The following is a 20,770-nucleotide window of genomic DNA, read 5'->3' as shown; positions in this document are numbered from 1 at the left end:
TAAATTCATTTACTTATTAAATACAATCTAGAAATTTTCAGAAATCTCTGAATAGAGCTCTGTAGAATAAGTAAGAAAAATAATTATGGTGCTGAGAGCACAGTATAGTTGATCAATCATTCTCTTCTATGTTCCATTAGGATATATACATGTCTACTATATTTTATCTATTTTTATTTGTTGTGGGCCACTATCTTATTTTAAATAGTTTCCTACAGACAAATAGTACTATTTATTTTTCTACTTTCAGGTCAGTTTCTACCCAAAGCCTGACACATAATAGTTGTTTGATTAATGGTATTTATTAGATTGGGAAGGTTTTACATTTTAAGTATGATTTTTTTTTTTTTTTTGCTTTACTAGCTTTAGTTTTTATAAAGAGTAATACTAGCTGTTAACATTGTTACTTTAGTAGACCAATGGTGCTAAAATGTTGTGTCAGGTGATTTTACCTCCAAAATTAAAGCTGCTTTTAGGGAATGAAGAGAGGATCTAAGGATGTCATCCTTTAACCATGTGGCTGTCACACATCCATGCTTGTCTTCTGACATCATTTCATCAGATGAAGTAATGTGTATAACAGACTGCTGGTGAACATAATCTTAGTATTCTATTTTTAAAGCTGACAGCATGCTCATAATCTAAAGACCCGTTTCATGATGAAAATATTTCAGCTCTTTCACATTCTTAAAGTTCTCTTTTCTTTATTTCACCTTATATGTTTATATTAAAACCTCTGAAGGGATCTTTATTTTATCCTATTTTTTTAAATAAATGAAAAATAAAAAGTTTAAATGAAGAGCATGTGGTATAAAGTGAAAGTCCTCTCATGGGTTCTCTCCACCTACCTTCCCACTTGGACGCTATATCCTTTTCCCATAGTAACTACTGGCAGTATTTATCCTTTTCTGGTATAATTACAAATGTGTGTGCATTTTTTCTTTAAAGATATTTATTTATTTCAGAGGTAAAGTTACAGGTAGAGGGAGGGAGAGACAGAGAGAAAGGTTTCCCATCCACTAGGTCACTCCTCAAATGGCCACAGTGCCCAGACCTGGGCCAATCTGAAGCCAGGAGCCAAGAGCTGCTTCTGGGTCTCCCTCACAGGTGCAGGGGCCCAGTCACTTGGGCCATGCAATCCTCCACTACTTTCCCAGGCCATAGCAGAGCTGGATTGGAAGAGGGGCAGCTGGTACATGAACTGGCATCCATATGCGATTCTGGTGCCACAGAGAAGGAGACTTAGCCTACTATACTGGCCCCATATTTCATTGGATTGTGACAATTAAATGTGCTAAATAAAATGAAGTCTTCAATATAGTGCTGTTACCATTTTTATTATGCATATATATTCTATGTGTATGTATATGTGTATCATTGGTAGCTTGCTTTTTTCCATCTTCCAGTATACCATACAGTGATTTCCTTTTCTATACATCTGTTCAGTATACTTTTTTCTTTTATTTCTTTTTTCTTTATTTCTTTCTTTCATTTTTGTTTTTTTAAAGATTTAGTTATTTGAAAGAGGAAGGGAGAGACAGAGATCTTCCATATGCTGGTTCACTCCCCAAATGCCTACAATAGCCAGTGCTGGGCCAGGCCAAAGCCAGGAGCTACATTTACTTATTTTTCATATACACAGGCCAACTGTAGTTCTCTGGACTTTTGATTCATACCACTTTTGAGGCTGGAGAAATAAGACAAGGTGGAAATGTTCAGTTGTTACTTTTACATCCATTCCCATTCCTTTCCCACTCTACCCCTCAGATTGTGCAAATAATTTCAATACAGAATTGTAATATTTGTCACAGTGAGCACTAGGCTAGTACTGGCTTGGTTTGATTTTTCAGCTTTTTCACTTGTTGTCTTTGTTGCCTTGGGAAGTCATGTTAATGTCTCTAAGCCTCAATTATTACTACTTAAAATTTGTCTTTATTTGAAAAGCATCTTCCATAAGCTGGTTCACTCCCCAAATGTCCACAACACGCAGATCTGGGCCAGGCCAATGCCAGGAACTCCATCCCAGAACCCCACATGGGTGGCAAGGCCTGAGCATTTGGGTTATCTTCTACTACCTCCCCAGGTGCATTATCAGGGAGCTGGATTGGGGAGCACTGTCACTCAGATTGGGGATATTTGGTACAATCATTTTAAAAACTAGCTCTTGCTATTTTGCTAGGCTTTATTTTTAGATAGAATTTTTCAATTTGTTTGATTCAGGTTTTAGGAAAGAATGTGTGTGTGGATACATAAAATTTGTGAAGGAAGCATGAATATATGTACTATTTGTCAATTTTTTAAAGTAAATCCTCTTTTTTTTTTTTTTTTTTTTTTTGCCTGTCTTAGTTTGTTTGAACCTTTATATTGTAATGATCTGTGTGTATTTGCTAGGTGGGGATGGAATGCTGTGTGCTGAATTGTTTCCCCAAAATCCAGTGTCTTGGAGTATGGCTATATTTGGAGATAGTTTTAATTAAAGGTAACTAAGGGAAAATGAGGTAATATGGGTCTAGCATAATCTCATATAACTAGTGACTTGGTAAATAAAAGAGACATACATGTAGGAAAGGCCATCTGAAGACAAAAGGAATAGGGAATATAGCCATCTATAATCAAGGAGAAAGCCCTTCAAAAGATACCAACCTTGCCAATACCTTGATCTTGAACTCTGGCCTCTAGAATCATGAGAAAGTAAATCTTTTTAACACATCCAGTTTGGGTATTTGTTATTGCAGCCCTGGTGAACCACATGCAAGCCATGAAGCTTTTGCCTATCGTATTTGTTATAAATATTTCCTTTTAATTTTTATTTACTTCATTTTATTTGAATAATAGAAAGAGACAGACAGAAAGAGATCTTACATCTGCTGGTTGACTCTTCAAATGCGTACAATACCAAAGTTAGTAGCCTGGAACTATAGCTAGGTCTGCCACTTAGATGCCTGGATCCAAGTGTTTGAGCCTTCACTTGCTGCCTTCCAGGGTACACAGATGTGATGATCAATTTGATTGGTTTATTCTGTATAGTTATGATGTTTATGGTCCCATACTGAGGAAGAATAATATTGAGGACGCACTTTGGAGACCTCTCTCAGTCATGAATGTTAACTAAAGGGTTTACCTTGTCTTTCCTCTGATTCAGTTTGCACCCATATGTAACTTGAGGAATTTTTGTTTAGCTTCTAGATAAAAGTCAATTTTCAAAACTCATACTTAGATTAAAGCAGTATGTGAAGTTTCCATTTTCCGTGAACTCTTCAAAGTACTCTCATACAGTCATCCAGATGGGATCCAGGTAGTTGGTTTTAGACCAATGCTCACAATGAAAACAACTGGGAGAACTTATTTGAAGGTAGTAGGGAGCTGCTCGGGCAACAGGAAATGCAGGTACTAAAGTTTCAGAGAAGGGACAATCTTACAGAGATAGGCTTACGTTTCTAACAACTTTAATCCAGAGGACACTTCCCGACGTGAAATGTGGGCAGGGAACTGAGGATTCAAATGTTAGGCTCAGGACACAGGCTAAAGGAGTGGGGGAAAAAAAATGGGCCAGCACAGAGCTTTTGGTCCAGGGGACCCAGGGTATATCAGGCTTAAGGAGATTGTCCTGTCATTACATTTGTTGAGTCCTGGAGATACCTGGAATGGGAAACTTAAAACTTAAAGCAGAAAGCCTTTGAAAATCAGTACAGCTTACGTTGTTTTTACAAGATAAAAGTTAAATTTGTTACCTTCCTGGGGCTAAGCCCCTTAACAGCAGACTTTCGGTTAAAGCTTCAGGGGGCAAGGTAGACTGAGTCTTACTAGGGTAGGCACCTAACCTGAATTTAAAACTTTGCTTTATCCTGACAGAGGCTGACCCCTCTGGGGAGAAATAGGACATTGTCAGGAATCTCCTCGATGTTTTATATATAAGCAAAGATTGCAGGATCCACCAAAGGGCCAGGATTGCGTAACTAGAATAAAAGAGAAAACAGCTATTAAAAACAGACATAGAGGCCTTGCCGCCGTGGCTCACTAGGTTAATCCTGCAGCGCCAGCATCCCATATGGGTGCCAGTTCTAGTCCTGGTTGCTCCTCTTCTTTTTTTTTTTTTTTTTTTTTTTTAACAGGCAGAGTGGACAGTGAGAGAGAGACAGAGAGAGAAAGGTCTTCCTTTGCCGTTGGTTCACCCTCCAATGGCCGCCGCTGCAGCCGGCGCACCACGCTGATCCGATGGCAGGAGCCAGGATCCAGGTGCTTTTCCTGGTCTCCCATGGGGTGCAGGGCCCAAGCACCTGGGCCATCCTCCACTGCACTCCCTGGCCATAGCAGAGAGCTGGCCTGGAAGAGGGGCAACCGGGACAGAATCCGACGCCCCGACCGGGACTAGAACCCGGTGTGCCGGCGCCGCAAGGTGGAGGATTAGCCTATTGAGCCACGGCGCCGGCCCGGTTGCTCCTCTTCTAATCCAGCTCTCTGCTGTGGCCTGGGAAAACAGTGGAGGATGGCCCATGTGCTTGGGCCCCTGCACCCGCATGGGAGACTAGGAAGAAGCGCCTGGCTCCTGCCTTTGGATTGGCATAGCTCCGGCCCTAGCAGCCATTTGGGGAGTGAACCAATGGAGGGAAGACCTTTCTCTCCCTTTCCCCCTCTCACTGTAATTTTGTCAAATAAAAGAAAAAGACATAGAAATGATATATATCATTCAGATCCATTTAGATGATACTTTCAATAATTATGACAGTATATCAAGAAAAGAAAAAGCTATGGTGAAAATAGATGAAAAAAGTCTTGATTAGACTATTGGGATATCTAAAAAAAAGTCCATGGAAATTCGAGAAGGAAAAATATATTTTACCTAACATTAAAAACTGGAATGAGCATTGTGGCACAGTAGGTTAAGCCACTGCTTAAGATGCCCACATTTCAGGGCCAGTTTGAGTCGTGTCTACTCTGCTTCCAACCCAGCTTCCTGCTAATGTGTGAGGGAAAGCAGCAGATAACGGACCAAGTACTCTGAGAAAAAGGGGCAACTTAAAGGATCCAGCAATAAGACTGATGGTAGACTGCTGAATAGAAGCAGTAGAAACCATTCTGAAATTGTTGGAGGAAAGTAACAATCTAAAATCCTGTATATCTAGCAAAATAGTCTTTATAAATGAAAATGATAAAGAAAGCATTTCCATGTAAAAATCAAGAAAATTATTATAAGCAAACTGGGCTAAAATGAAATCATAGCATCAACAAAACAAATCAATAGCAACAACAAGCTGAGAGTTTCTCAGCTAAACAGAAAAAGGAATATCATTAAGGAACCAGGAGAATGAAGGGTAAATATAAATTGATACTGCTTAAATACTGGCTGTAAAAAAAATCATAAAAATAACTTAATTTCCAGCCTAAAAAATGTATAAAAGTATATCAATATATGCAACTCATATACTTGTTTTTTTTTTTTCTTGACAGCTTCTTTGTGATATTGGCCATAGTGAAGAAAAACTGGGTTTCAACTATGAAGATATCATAATTTGGTAAGTTTAATCAAGTCCCCTTCCCATCACTTCCATATTTTAGTAACTAATTTTACAAATTTTAAACTAGAAATAAGATAGCATAGTGCTTTATATTTGATTTTGTATAAACAGTTGTTTAAATGTTTGAGAAAATCATTATATTTTATAGTTTTTTTATCTTCTGAATCTTAGTGGTGTTTACTAATGGCTAAAAATGAAGAAATGCCTCCTTCTCTTATCTGAAGTTTGCAGACTGAATTTCTCAAATTTTTCCCCAAGAACAAGGTAAACCTATAGCTCGAGGTCTTACCTAAGAGAAAGTGTACCAATGGCAAATTTTGTAGTCTCATGACCATCCTTTAGGAATCCTTAGGAATTAAAATTGAAATAAATGGTCTAATGTCTGCTGTCATTAGAAAGTATTTTTAGTATTGGTGTGAAGCACTGATTCTTTGCTTGGGGTGAAAGCAGATAGACAGATAGAAGTAGATTATAGAAACATATATACTAGCTTGAAAAAACCACATTTAATTTCATACTGCTATGTAAGATGTGCAAGTTAGAACAGAACTCAGTCATATTTTCTTTACAATTTATTTATTTATTTGAAAGGCAGAATTGCTCAGAGAGAGGGAGAGACACAAGGAGAACTTCCATTTCCTGGTTCCCTCCCCAAATGGCCGTATCGGCCATGGCTGAGCCAAAGTAAAAGTAGGAGCCAGGAATATCTTCTGGGTCTCCAACATGGGTGGCAGGGCCCCAAGCACTTGGGCCATCTTTCCTTGCTTTTCCAGGTGTATTAGCAGGGAGTTGGATTGGAAGTGGAGCAACTGGGACACAAACCAGTGCCCATATTGGATGCTGGCATCTCGTGACACCTTTAACTCACTATACCACAGCACCAGCCCCTTACCAATCATTGTCTTGATTGGTAAGAATGTACAATGGAGGCACAGATTAAAAAACACTACCACTAATAACTGAAAGTCCACAGCTTGGAGTGATGAATTTTGTATATAAAACCTGCATAACTAGAAGTTTTCAAGGAGAATTTGGTACAATTTGTGCATCTGTAATCTGAAAATTCAAAATTATCTGAAATCTGGAATTTGTTCAACATCATGGTGGTACTCAGAAAATTTCAGGTTTTGATTTTAGGATTTGCATTTTCAGATTAGGGGTGCTCAAGTGGTAAATTCTATACAAATGTTCTAAAATCTGAAAACTCTGATATCTGAAACACAAGTATTTCAGATAAGGAATACTCAGCCTGTCCTATAATTTTTTTGTGTATTTGAAACCCATGCAACAAAACCCATACACTTTATATATTTGATTTCTTACAGTTTGCGTTTAGCTTTACTAAATGAAGCAAAAGAAGTACGAGCAGCAGGGCTACGAGCGCTTCGCTATCTCATCCAAGACTCCAGTATTCTACAGAAGGTGCTAAAATTGAAAGTGGACTATTTAATAGCCAGGTAATTTTCTTGGTGTGGTTTATGTTTTAAAAAATTTTTTGAGTTTCAGCACACCTACCATAAAGTGTTCAGATTTTTAATGTAAACGTTAGATAAATTTGAATACACACATACACAGAGAAAAATTTGTAAAATTTCAGAATTTAAGTTTATCTCCATTATACCTTCAGCCAATAGTAAACATTATTCTGACCTTTCTAGTTAGACTAGTTTGCCTTATTCTTGAGCAGTATATATATATATATATTTTTTTTTTTTAAAGATTTTATTTATTTTATTTGAGAGTTAGAGTTCCACAGTGAGAGGAAGAGAGAAAGGTCTTCCTTTTGTTGCTTTACTCCCCAAATGGCCGCTAAGGCCCGGGCTGCGCCAATCTGAAGCCAGGAGCCAAGTGCTTCCTCCTGGTCTCCCACGTGGGTGCAGGGGCCCAAGCACTTGGGCTATCTTCCACTGCTTTCCCAGGCCATAGCAGAGAGCTGGATTGGAAGTGGAGCAGCCGGGACTAGAACCGGCACCCATATGGGATTAACCCACTGTGCCACGGCGCTAGCCCCAAGCAGCATATATTCTTAAGCAGCATATATTGGTAGTTACCCTTTTCATTTCTCATTATCTGTGGAATTTATGGTTTTTTTTTGTTTTCTATCTGTAGTATCGCATTTTGTGAATAGACCACCATTCCATTTGATTTTCTGGGTTGTGTTCAATGACTGTTTGGAGTAAAGCTGTCATGAATTTTCTTGTACAAGTCTGTTGGTGGTCATATGCATTCATTTCTCTTATGTATATGTATTTGAAAGGCAAAGTTAGAGACAGAGAAAGAGAGAGGGAGAGAGAGAGAAACAAAGACAGAGACAGAGATAAGGAGAGACAGAGAGATCTCTTATCTGCTGGTTGACTCCCCAAATGGCTACAATAGCCAGGGCTGAGCCAGGTCAAAGCCAGGAGCTTCTTTTGGGTCTCCTACCTGGGAGCAGGGAGCCAAGGACTTGGGCCATCTTCTGCTTTCCCAGGCATATTAACAGGGAGCTGGATTGGAAGTGGAGCAGTCAGGACATGAACCATTGCTATATGGGATGCCAGCATCACAGGTGGCAGCTTAACTTGTTGTGCCACAGTGCGAGCCCATGTCTCACTGTTTTCATTAGTGCTACTTAAAATCATGTCTTGATGTCTGTTGCATCCTCCAACTTCTTTAAGACTATCTCAGCTATTCTGGATTCTGTGTTTCCATATAAATTTTGAATTATTTGTTCCATCTCAACATAACTTGCTGAGATTTTGGTAGAGATTGTATTAAAGCTCTATGTTAATTTGGGGTGAATTAACATCTTAATGTTGAATCTTCTAAACATTCTTATTTTATATATAGTTGATTGGAACATTTGATTTTACTCAGCTACATTTTATAGTTTTCTTCACAGAGGTCTTGAATTTATGTGTTATTTATTCTAAGGGTTTTTTTTTAATGACAGTATTAATGCTGCTTATTTTTTTTTTCTTTTCTGTTTTTTGATCCTAATGAGTAGAAAATATTGGGGAGAAATTTTGATCTCTTATCTAACTACCTTGCTGAATTAGTTTTTTAGTTATAGTTGTTGATAGATTATTTTCAATTTTCTGTATACATAAACATTACTTTTATTTCTTTCCAATCCTTTTATCCTATTTTCTTTTTCTTCCCTTATTGTTCTAGTTAGAATATTGCACTGAACAGAAATAGTGATCGTGGACAACTTGATTTTACTTCTAAACTCAAGTGGATGATGTTCAGTATATCACCATTGTTGATACATTCTGTAGGCTTTTTCTCCTAGTTTTCATTCTTTACTTAAACATTCATTATATCTAGTCCTTTTTACATAGAATTGGATTTGGTTTGCTAATATTTTATAGATTTTATTACTATGTTTATGATAAGTATTTACCTTTCTTTTTCTTTTGATCTAATACCTTTGTTTTTGGTATCAGAGTGTGTTCCTTTTATAAAACGGGTAGAGAAGTGCTGCCATGTTTTTATAATTCTGTCAGAATTTATGTAAGATGTGCCTTCTTTTCCCCCTACTGATTAGTACAATACATCAGTGAAACTCAATGGCTGGGCTTTGAATTGGGGGTAGTTTTTAATATTATGGTCTTGATTTAACAAAAATAGTGCTATTGATAATTCTTTTTCACATGTCAGCTTTTGCTTTATATATTTTATTCTGATGTTACATTTGTATTTAGAATTAAACCTTTGTGAGGCTAATCCATTTGTAATTATGAAATGTCTCTCTTCCTAGTAATACTTTCTCTCTAAGTGTTCGTTTTTATAACTGCCTTTTGTTTGGTTTTGTATGATACATCTTGCCCTATTCTTTGACTTTCTTTTTGTCTTTACATTAAATTTCTCCTGTATAAATATCATAATAGGTTTTTCTTCTTTATATCTAGTTTGAAAATCTTTATCTTCTAATTGGAATATTTAAACTAGTTATTTATTTTATGTATGATTTATGGACTGTATCAACTGCATTTTAAATGTGTTTTTGAATGTGTCCTCTTAGTTATCTAATATATTCGAGTTTGCTGTCTTTCTATTTGTATTCTATTTCTGTGTTACGTTTCTCTCGTTTTTGGATACTCAAGAACTTATTTTCCCTTTTTTATTAAGCTTTTGGTTTGAGGTGTTTTAGTACTTGAGCTGGAGATTAAAATCTATATCCTTGATATCTTAATGTCTACCACTTTTATTCTACCAGAACAATACGGGAAATGTATACTTTTCGTCTTTTCTTTTGTTTTACTTCTCTATATATGTTTAACCCCACAAAATAGTCCACTTACTGTTTTGCATTGGAATTATATATATTTGCCTATGTTATTTACTCACCAAGTATTCTCCCTTTTTTGCATTTTTATACTTTATTCTTGGATCACTTTCTGTTTGATAAATTTTTTTTTACCATTTCTTATAGTACAGATCCACCAGAGATGAATGTTCTTATCTTCTATTTCTCTGTAAATACCTCTGTTTTGCCTTCATGTTTAAAGACTTTTCACCACCAGCTGTTATTTATTTGTATATTCAATAAGTTGTCATCTCTGCCTTTTTCTTTTATTTTTTAGTGTTGAATAATAAATAGCCTTCCTTCTTGGCGGTGCTTTGTCAGTGATAAATCTTTTCTTCTTCTTGCTGCTTTGAAAGTTTTTTTCTGAAATATTTTGTCCTATACCTTTTGATACTTCATCTATACATTTGTTGAATCTTTTCACTGTCCCACATGGCTCTGGTACTGTTATTATATTTTCAGCCATTGTTGTTATTTATCTTTGTACTTCAATGTACTCACTTTTTACCTGTGACTTTTTTCCTATTCCATCTTGCTAGTAGCCCAGTCTTTTATTTATTTATTTTATTTTATGCCTTTGAGAGGCAAAGAATATCAGAGAAAGAGAAAGCAAGCACTAGTCTTCAGTCTACTGGATTGCTCCCTGGTAGCAGTGGAGTGGGGAGGAGGTGGTGGCAGTTTGCTGAAGTCAGGAATGCCACCCAGTGCTCTCATGTGGGTGGCAGGAATTCAGTCAATTGAGCCATCACCACTGCATCCCAGGATCCATATCTTCAGGAAGCTGGAATCAGCATCAGAGCTGGGAGCAAACCCAGGCATTCCAATGTGGGTTGTGAGGGTCCTGACAGCATCTTAACTGCTAGGTCAGGTGCCTGCTTGTTGAATTCTTAATCTCAGTTATTAGGATTTACTTTACTCTTAAGAATTTCGTATCTCTGATTTCGTTGCTCTACCATTTTTCTGAGCATGTTATAAATAGTTATTTTGAAGTCTCCTCTGACAGTATGATGAGCGCATTCACATACGTTCTGTTTCTGTTGTCATTTTCTTTCCTTGGTTTCTGCTTCCTGGTTGTTTAGTTTGCCTGTTTATTTGTTTTAAACCATGATTCATACTATCTAATTGAATGTGAGCATTGATCATAAAAATTGTTGATTTGGAATCCTGTTATTTTCCTTTTAAGACAGTTGAGTTTTATTTTGGAATGTTGGCTTATTACTGATCTGAAATGTTGTTTTAGCTTTGCCTTTGTTCCTCAAAAGTGGCTATTTGTAGTTACTTAGCAGAACCTCTTTCCCTTGGCCAGCCTGGAACTCTAACCTTTTGTACTGTGTACCTGCTTAACTTTCTCTGCTTTGCAGAGTAACTTTTTGCTTGTTTTATTAGAGGCTCCTCCTGCTTTTGCACAACACAGATGTTGGCACGTGTCTTAGAACCTTGCATGCCAGTTTTTGCTCACTTTCTTGTGTTTTTTTCTTTTGGGGATTTTGTCCCTCAAGTTCTTGCCACTTTGACTGCTCTGATGTTAAACTTCTACCCTTCCAGTCCAAGTCAGGCTTTTGCTTTTTGCCAGAACTTGATGTACAAAGATTGAGGATTGACAGATGCCCTTTGGGAGAAAGCCTGGTTGACTGTAGAACTCTCCATGCTTCTGTTTGCAGGGACTATTCTCCATTGCCCTTCTAACAGTTGTTTCATAAATATTGTTTTGTTTTTGGCAGGAGAGTTGATCTGGTTGAAACCTGTCTGTAATGGCCAGATGTGGAATTCTGTATCCACGTACCCTTTAATAGAGCGGTCTTAGAATAATTGTATTTAGATAGAAGAAATCCTTTCTGAAAAGCAAACTATTTATGCAAGTATTGATTCAAATAGTGAACTGTTTCCACTTTAATAAATAAAAATTATACTTCCATATAAATGTCAGATAAGTGATATATGATTCAGCACCAATTTTTGATGTGAATTCAAAGTTTAAATTATGCCTTGGTAATGCAGAGCTTTTTGGATTGTATAAGACAGTTACCTTGGTCAGTGACATGTAAAATTTAGGCCCCAGAGATAGGTGAATATTTTTTCAGTAGATTTCTGATGCTTTGCTCTGTAAGTATATTTATGATTCTTTGTAGTTTAATGTCCTATAAATTACTTGATATATTGTTCTTTCCTGAAGTTCTAAAGGAAATATTTTTTAAAGACAGACATTTATCACTGGAGCTATGTAAGTTAACTAAATATTAACTGGTACTGAAAAAGTGTGTATTATATTTTTAGCATAAAATATTGAAATTATAAAATGGGTCTGATCTAGTGGTATGATACAAAAAAGTTTTGTTATAGTATTTTATCAATGATTAATATTTTGTGTATTATTTAGGTGCATTGACATACAACAGAGCAACGAGGTAGAGAGGACACAAGCACTTCGATTAGTCAGAAAGGTATGCTCTATATGTGAGAATAAAAACACATTGATGTTTTTTGTCTTAAATATTTACAATTTTAGATTAGGCTGCTTTTTGAAACCTTTCTATTAAATTTTCATTGAACATTTTTGTTAAACTTAATTATAAATTAAATAGATTGGAGTAAGAATAAATATTTTGTGTAATTTGTGATTTGGGGATACCTCTGATGATCTTATAAAATGTTCACTGTAAAGAATATTTCTTCCTTCAGGAGATGTGTGTGTAATTATTGCTTTGATAAGGTATTGAAGAAAGAAGGTTACTGGTTCTTCATCCTGATATTCTCTTAATTGTATTTATGTAGTTAATACTATTGAACAGATGCAAGTTACTAAACTATTAAACAATAGTTTTTTTAAGGATTTATTTATTTATTTGAAAGAGTTACACAGAGGAGAGGCAGAGAAAGAGAGAGTCTTCCATCCGATGGTTCTCTCCCCAGTTGGTAGCAGCGGCCGGAGCTGCGCCAATCCAAAGCCAGGAGCTCCTTTTGGGTCTTCTGCGTGAGTGCAGGGGCCCAACTTGGGCCATCTCATACTGCTTTCCCAGGCCATAGCAGAGAGGCTGGATCAGAAGTGGAGCAGCTGGGTCTCAAATCGGCACCCATGTGGGATGCCGGTGCTTCAGGCCAGGGCGTTAACCCGCTGCGCCACAGTGCCGGCCCCTATAGTTACAAGCTTATTTTAAAGATTAATTTGGGTATGTGCAGTTCCAACAAGCACTTTAAGTCACTGTATGTGATTAAAGGTAGCAGAATGTGTTAACTATAGTTCATAATGCCTCTCATAAGAAACCTTCAGTGAAGGAATTTTTTTTTTTTGTTGTATAATATGATCTAATAGCTGAGGAGAAGAGAGTGAACTGGGAGTAGATTTGATTTAGCATGAACGAGAATCCTGCAGTATGTGTTTACTAATGTAGAAATGTCTAAATTTATCATAGCAGTTGAACTTTTTAGCTCTTTTTCTCCTTCCGTTTGAACTCAGTTCATGCTCCAGAATGAGGGACTTTTTGGCTTGTATGTTATTATTCAGGTCTCCTTTTTCCCCTTTTTTTCCAGTTGTCTCCCTTGTGGTTAGTAATAGTACCCATAGGAGGGCATAGTAAGGACCAAGTAAATGGATGAGTTAAGTTTTAAAAGAATTTTGAAATTCTAATAAAAATGAAATTAGAGATTTGGAAACTTGTTGCAGGTAAGCTGTTCATGTTAGGAATGTGATTTGGCTATATTTGAATTGAATAATTAGATTTACGACCTTTTGTTTGTTTATAAAATCCTTTTGATTTCCATGTCTGAGAACTCAAGAAATAAAATTTGTTTCTGAAGAACCTGTCAGTATTTACCATATTAAAGTTGAAATGTATATTAATATATTAAAAACAAGAAATCTGTTGCATAAACAAATATATTTTTATGAAAATAACTAAATGTACCCAAAAAAGAAAATTGGTGAGAAGAGTGCTATTGTTTTAGTTTTTTGTGAATCTTTGTTTCTCTTGATAGAAAACATCTGTATATTTATACTTCTGCATTCAGTCTGTTGTGGTTTTATTGGAAACTGGACCTCTAGAAAACTTGAATATATATTCTTCTTGAAAAATGAGAGCTAAAAAGACAAATAATGTCTCTGTATTTTTATGGAGAAAGTTTTAATTTTGCAGGCCTCTGAAAATAGCTTAGGAATTTCCTAGCCCACAATTTGAGAATTGCTGCTCTAGAAATAGGTTTCAGGAGGAAAAATAACTTCAAATGGATTCAAAGAATTAAATGAGATCTATCTATTGGTTCACTCCCCAAATGGCCACAACAGAAAAAGCAAGAGAGATTTTCTGTGTGTGTGTGTGTGTGTGTGTATGTGTATGTGTATTTCCTTCTTTGGATTATTTAGCAAATAATTTACATCAGTTATATAAAATATTTGGGGGCTGGCATTGTGGCACAGTGGGTTAAGCTGCCTCCTGTGACACTGAGAGGGAGGTCTTCCATCCTCTGGTTCACTCCCCAAATAACCACAACAGCTGGATCTGGCCCATGCTTAAGCCAGGAGCTTTTTCTGCATCTCCCATGTTGGTGGCAGGGCCCCAAGCACTTGGGCCTTCTTCTGCTGCTTTCTTGGCTTCATTAGCAGGGAGCTGGATTGGAAGTAGAGCAGCCAGGAGTTGAACTGGTGCTCTTGTGGCCCTGGAAGATCTGATAAGCACAATAATAGGCTGGAAAGTATTCAAATGCAAATTAATAGAACCTTTTATCCAGGAAGATCCATTACCTTTGTTCTCTTTTCTTTCCTCCTTGCATTATCTAACCCCTCTTTGATGAATGCAAAATGCTGTTTTAGAAATGAGTGCAAAAACATAAATTTTGCAGTTATTGGAAAAGTATTTATCTTATGAATGTGGAAATGTATTCTTTTTTTAAGATTTATTTATTTGACAGAGTTGCACAGAGAGAGAGAGAGGTCTTTCATCTGCTGGTTCATTCCCCAATTGGCCACAACAGCCAGAGCTGCGCCGATCAGGAGCCAGGAGCTTCTTCTGGGTCTCCAACATGGGTGCAAGGGCCCAAGGACTTGGGCCATCTTCTGCGTTCCCAGGCCATAGCAGAGAGCTGGATAGCAAGTGAAACAGCTGGGTCTCAAACCGGCGCCCAATGGGATGTTGGTGCTTCAGGCCAGTGTGTTAACCCACTGTGCCACAGCACTGGCCCCAGAAATGTATTCTGTAATTTCAATTGAACTTTGTGATGTGAGTGCTATTTATGCAACTTTTAAAGGGCTTACAACTACTATAAACCCAGTTGAGATCTTTGCTTTGAGCCTCTATAGGACTTACCTGTATATCGTTCATTTGGTTATTGAGTCACGTAATTGTTTCATAGCACAACCTTTGTTTTTCCGGTAGGATTATAAACACTGTAACATCTGAAACAGATGCATTTCTCTTAATATCACCACCCAAACAAAAGAAAACATTTCTTCTATTTGTGCTTCAAAGACTTACTACTTTTAAATACTTGGTCTGCAAAGTAATCTTTATTAAACAGTAGTTAAATACATAATTTATTTTTTAAACCAAAGATGTATGTTAACTATTTTCAGTATTCCAGCTATGTTATTGCCAATTAAAAAACCTTTTATTGAATGTGAGATTCTTTCAAGTTCTGTTAGATATGTACTATTTCTGTCAGGACTTGTGAAGTGTTAAAAAAGCAGACTGGAATATTAATGCTCTTTAGGCATCTGTTGCTGCAGAGTGAGAGAGTGAGGGCTTTTATCAATCATTTTGATGGGGGAAAAGTGGTAGTGATAAAGAAGTTCATGAGGTAAGTGGTCAGACTTGTGATGATTATATATGGAAAAAGAATCAGGAATGTAACAGTTCTGGTATAGTAGTGTGTTGACTGCTGCTGTCATCAGTGATTTGCTTTGTCTAGGGACTGAAAAGTTGTAAAGGAGAAGTCTTATTCTAGAGTAACTTAGAATTGCAGAAACATTAGGTCTTATTGGTAACTGATTTATAGTTTGGACTATTAGGAAAATATCAAACATTTTTTCATTGTAATTGTTACTAATATTTTTATGAGTTATCAATTTTATTGATCCTTTGAAGTATCCATATGAAGCAAAAGATTAAAATTTGTGCTTTATAAATATTCTGTGGTGTTAAATACCTCAATATGAACAATTTAGGTTGAAAAATGTATTATAAAACTACTAACTTTTTCTGATTCCTCTCTTTTACAGATGATCACTGTGAATGCTTCCCTGTTTCCTAGTTCTGTGGCCAATTCATTAATAGCAGTTGGAAATGATGGACTTCAAGAAAGGGACAGAATGGTGCGAGCGTGCATTGCTATTATCTGTGAACTAGGTCAGAATTTTCTTCAAGTGACAACAATTTTAGAATGTGTAACATTTCCTAATGCCTTTAATAAATTTGTATGTAAATTCATATGAGAAGTTCAAAGAAGCAAAAGGAGAATCAAACTTTGTAATTGAGGATTTTTAAGTACTATCTACAGTACCTATTGATTCAGAGAAGTCCAAAATGTGATCAAGGAAATTAACAAAATAAAATTTGATCACATGTCAATGTATAAGGATGCCTAGAAAGCTATGTTCACGTTCAACTTTTCCACATAGAGTATATTTGTAATGAGGCAAAAAAATGAGCAAATAAACCAGTGTAACTCACAAATGGAAAGAGAGAAGTGAAATCATTTGGCCTGGAGGTTAAAATGCTGGCTATAACACCAACATCCCTAAAAGAGTGCCTGGATTCAAGCTGCAGCTCTGCTCTCGATTCTAGCTTTGTGGTAAAGTACCCCTGGCAGGGTAGTGGTGATGACTCAAGTAATTAAGTCCCTGCTGCCCATGTGAGAGACCTGTAATGAGTTCCTTGCTCCTGACTTTTGCATGGCCCAGCCCCAGCCATTGTGGGCATTTGGGATAAAGAGTGGTTGGGAAATCTGTGTGTCTCTGTCTCTCCCTGCCCCACTCTTCCTGTATTTTGTATTTCAACAATCTTAAGAATAATAGAAAAAATGATACTTTACCAAATGAAAACTGTATATAACAAGTTTAATAAGAAATGTATATGACTTGCTTATCTGTTTGGGGCAGCACTTTTGGCTTTTGAATTTGTCAAATTGATTCTCAAGAAGGCACAAGTAATCTGAGTAGCCCTGAGAACAGTAGTTGCCTGTGCAATGAAAGAGAACTCATTGGAAAGTAGTATTAGGGAACTTGATAGGATGATGAAAGTTGTGTACTGTGAGTAGGTGTTGGTTACAAGTGTGTGGATGTTCGAAATTTATTGAACTGAACCATTAATATCTGTGTATTTTATTGTATGTAGTTACAACTCATTTTAGAAAATATAGAAGAAACTTCATTTTAAATTTCACCTGGGAGAATAAACAGGAGAGAAACAAAGTACACCATTTTAAACAAAATCTAAAGTTAAATTATAAATCAGACGAAAGGTCTGAAACAGATACAAGGGTAATGTCCTCACTGTATTAGTAACTCCCTGCAAGTAATAGGAAAGAAATGTCTTTCCAGAAAACTATGGACAAAGCATTATGAAAGATTGTTAGAAGACTTTTTAAAGATCAGAATTGGATAGGTTTAAATATATTCAGGAACTCTTTTTAGATACCTTACATCCACCTCTTTTAAATGTTAATTAGATTTCAAGTCAGAAAGGAAATTAAGTTTGAAAGTAAAAGCCCATGTTTCTTAGTACTTTTTGTAATTACCTCCAGTATAATATGTTAAGTATTTCTCTTTTATTTTAGCACTTCAGAATCCAGAAGTGGTGGCCCTTCGAGGTGGACTAAACACCATCTTGAAAAATGTGATTGATTGCCAATTGAGTCGAATAAATGAGGCACTCATCACTACTATTTTGCATCTCCTTAATCATCCAAAGACTCGACAGTATGTACGAGCTGATGTAGAATTAGAGGTAGGAGCTTTAATATTTTTTTTTGGTTTTAAAATATGACTGTAAGTATATTGGTACTTTGAAAATTTGAAGTTAATAGATGCAGTTTTATGTCAAAACCTGAATTAACCAGACTGGTTTATTCCCAGCTCAGTTCAGTTTGGAATGATATATAAATGGTATTCCTAAGAACATTTTGTCAACATAAAAGTGAAGCTTGTTTTGTATTATCTATGAAAAGTTGCTAAGGGAATTATACAAGTAAGATTATATTAAAACTTTTGTTTACAACCGTTTTATTATATTAGTAGCATTGGAATAGCTCATGCTAATTAAAGACTATTCAGTAATCATTATTTATACTCTTTGACCATAGTAGCACTTTGTTAGCAAATATAAGATACATTTGAAAGAAAGTGCATTCCCATTTTTTTGAAACACATTTGGGGCAGCTGCTCAGCCTAGTGATTAAGATGCCTGAATGTCGTGTTAGAGTACCTGGGTTCAATTCCTGCATCTGGTTTCCTGACTCCAGTTTCCTGCTGATGCACACAGTGGATGGCAATGGATGGCTCAAGTAGTTGGGTTCCTCCCACACGTGTGAGAGAACTGAATTGTATTCTGTCTTGAGCTTTAGGCCTGGCCAGCAGTTGCAAGCATTCGCAGAATAAGCCAGCTATCTCTCTGACCTTTCTGATTATTGGGGTGTGTATATGTCTCAATCTCTGTCTCTCAAATAAATAAAATTGTACATTTAATTTTTTCTTTTTACTAACTCAGTTTTTATTAGAATTAGTGTAAAGTAATAAGGCTACTACATATCCTCTTTGTAAAAATGTGTATAGTGGGGGCTGGTTCGGTGGCTGGGCCCGGCACTGTGGTGCAGTGGGTTAAGGCCTTGGCCTGAAGCGCTTGCATCCCATATGGGTGCCAGTTAAGTCCTGGCTGCTCTTCTTCTGATCCAGCTCTCTGCTGTGGCCCGGGAAAGCAGTGGAGGATGGCCTGGGTCCTTGGGCCCCTGCACCCTCGTGGGAGATTCGGAAGAGGCTCCTGGCTCCTGGCTTTGGATTGGCGCAGCTACAGCCATTGCAGCCATCTGGGGAGTGAATCAGTGGATGGTTCACTCTCTGTCTCTACCTCTTTCTATAACTCTTTTTTTTTTTTTTTAAGATTATTTATTTATTTATTTATTTGAGAGGTAGAGTTACAGACAGTGAGAGAGGGAGACAGAGAGAAAGGTCTTCCTTCCGTTGGTTCACTCCTCAAATGGCCACCATGGCCAGAGCTACGCCAATCTGAAGCCAGGAGCCAAGTGCCTCCTCCCTGTCTCCCATGCGGGTGCAGGGGCCCAAGCACTTGGGTCATCCTCCACTGCCCTCCCAGGCCACAGCAGAGAGCTGGACTGGGAGAGAAGCAACTGGGACTAGAACCTGGTGACCATATGGGATGCAGGCAGAGGATTAACCTAGTGCGCCACTGTGCTGGCCCCAACTCTGTCTTTAAAATAAATAAATAAAATAAATTTTTAAAAGTATATAGTGGAGGTTGGAACAGAATTACCACACACTGTATTTTTTTAATTTATTATTTATTTGAAAGAGTTACAGAAAGATAGGGGGAGAGACAGTGAGAAAGAGAGAGAGAGATTTTCCATCTACTGGTTCACTCTACAGATGGCCACAATGGCTAGGGCTGGGCTAGGCCAAAACCAGGAACCAGGAGCTTCTTCTGGGTCTCCTATGTGGGTGGTAGGGGCCCGGGTACTTGGGCTCTTTTTTTTTTTTTTTAATTTTTTTTATTTTTTGACAGGCAGAGTGGACAGTGAGAGAGAGACAGAGAGAAAGGTCTTAACTTTGCCATTGGTTCACCCTCCAATGGCCGCCGCGGCTGGCGCGCTGCGGCCGGCGCACCGCGCTGATCCGATGGCAGGAGCCAGGAGCCAGGTGCTTTTCCTGGTCTCCCATGGGGTGCAGGGCCCAAGCACCTGGGCCATCCTCCACTGCACTCCCTGGCCACAGCAGAGAGCTGGCCTAGAAGAGGGGCAACCGGGACAGAATCCGGCACCCCGACCGGGACTAGAACCCAGTGTGCCGGCGCCGCAAGGCGGAGGATTAGCCTAGTGAGCCGCGGCGCCGGCCTGCTTATGGCTAATTCTTTAAAGCCACAAGCATCGCTTCTTTTTTTCCTTAAGATCCAGTGCAGAAATTGAGAGCATAGACTTTGGTTTATATAAATCTGGTTTTGTTTTTTTGCTGTATGACCTACTGGCTTTATGACCTTACAAGTTACTTTCTGTTGGACTCAGAATTTTCATAGGTAATATGAAGATCAAAGTTTTCACCTTAGGAAACTGAAGGTTAAATATATAAATAACAGTAATGTAATGTTAGTAATAGCAGCAGCATTCATGTAAATCTTATTATGAGTAAGGCAATATTCCAGGTACTCCCATTTAGTAATTTAAATCTACATGAAATACCAGGAATATCATAAATATTCAGTAAATGATGTAAATGCTTTGGATATTCATCATCATCTACTTTATCATATTCATCATAGAGTCTACTGTTGGGAGAATATTGTCATCATTCTTATTTTTAAGTTTAAATTAATTTTTTTATTTCCTTTTCTGTATACAAATGAACCAATGCTTTTATATTGTCAGAATCAAATCTTTTTCCTGTTAAAATGGCTATGTTAATTAACTCAAATTTTAATAAAAATGAAATCCCTTTTCTAGTTTATCCTGGCTTCTGTTTTTGCTGGGCGTGATATATTTTGATTATAAAAGAAAAAGTTTATTTAATAGAATAATCTTTTTAGAAAAACTGCAAGATTTGTAAGTTTTAATTTTTAAAATTTTAAATTAAAAAATAATGTTTTTTGAACAAATTTTGGGTAGTATGGAATAGTTCCTAGCATCTGCTGTGGAAAACTAGAAAAACTAAACCATTAGGAAAATCATATATTTAAAGCATAGTAGAGCTGTGAAAAGAGTAAGGGCCAGAGGGAATGCATTTCTAGGTATGAACGATTCTTTGAAAATTGTG

The 20,770-nt window shown here is 37.1% G+C and overlaps 1 protein-coding gene across 10 annotated transcripts in view; it reads left to right on the top strand.

The window, feature by feature from the left end:
• RICTOR (RPTOR independent companion of MTOR complex 2) overlaps positions 1–20,770 on the top strand; it is a 159,658-nt gene that overhangs the window by 66,322 nt on the left and 72,566 nt on the right. For 7 of the 10 annotated variants that reach the window (XM_070056656.2, XM_070056651.2, XM_089313145.1 and 4 more), the window contains 5 exons: positions 5,449–5,513; positions 6,842–6,973; positions 12,185–12,248; positions 16,016–16,142; positions 17,572–17,741. In XM_070056656.2, the coding sequence (XP_069912757.1) occupies positions 5,449–5,513; positions 6,842–6,973; positions 12,185–12,248; positions 16,016–16,142; positions 17,572–17,741 (558 nt within the window). The remainder of the gene's footprint in view (positions 1–5,448; positions 5,514–6,841; positions 6,974–12,184; positions 12,249–16,015; positions 16,143–17,571; positions 17,742–20,770) is intronic. The other 3 variants (XM_089313144.1, XM_089313141.1, XM_089313143.1) reach the window with 1 other exon arrangement.

This window comes from Oryctolagus cuniculus, chromosome 14 (assembly GCF_051225735.1).
Source record: "Oryctolagus cuniculus isolate XC-2025 breed Fujian yellow rabbit chromosome 14, ASM5122573v1, whole genome shotgun sequence".
NCBI classification, from domain to species: Eukaryota; Metazoa; Chordata; class Mammalia; order Lagomorpha; family Leporidae; genus Oryctolagus; species Oryctolagus cuniculus.
The sequence above is the reverse complement of the archived record's forward strand: the minus strand, read 5'-3'. Positions and strand labels throughout refer to the sequence as shown.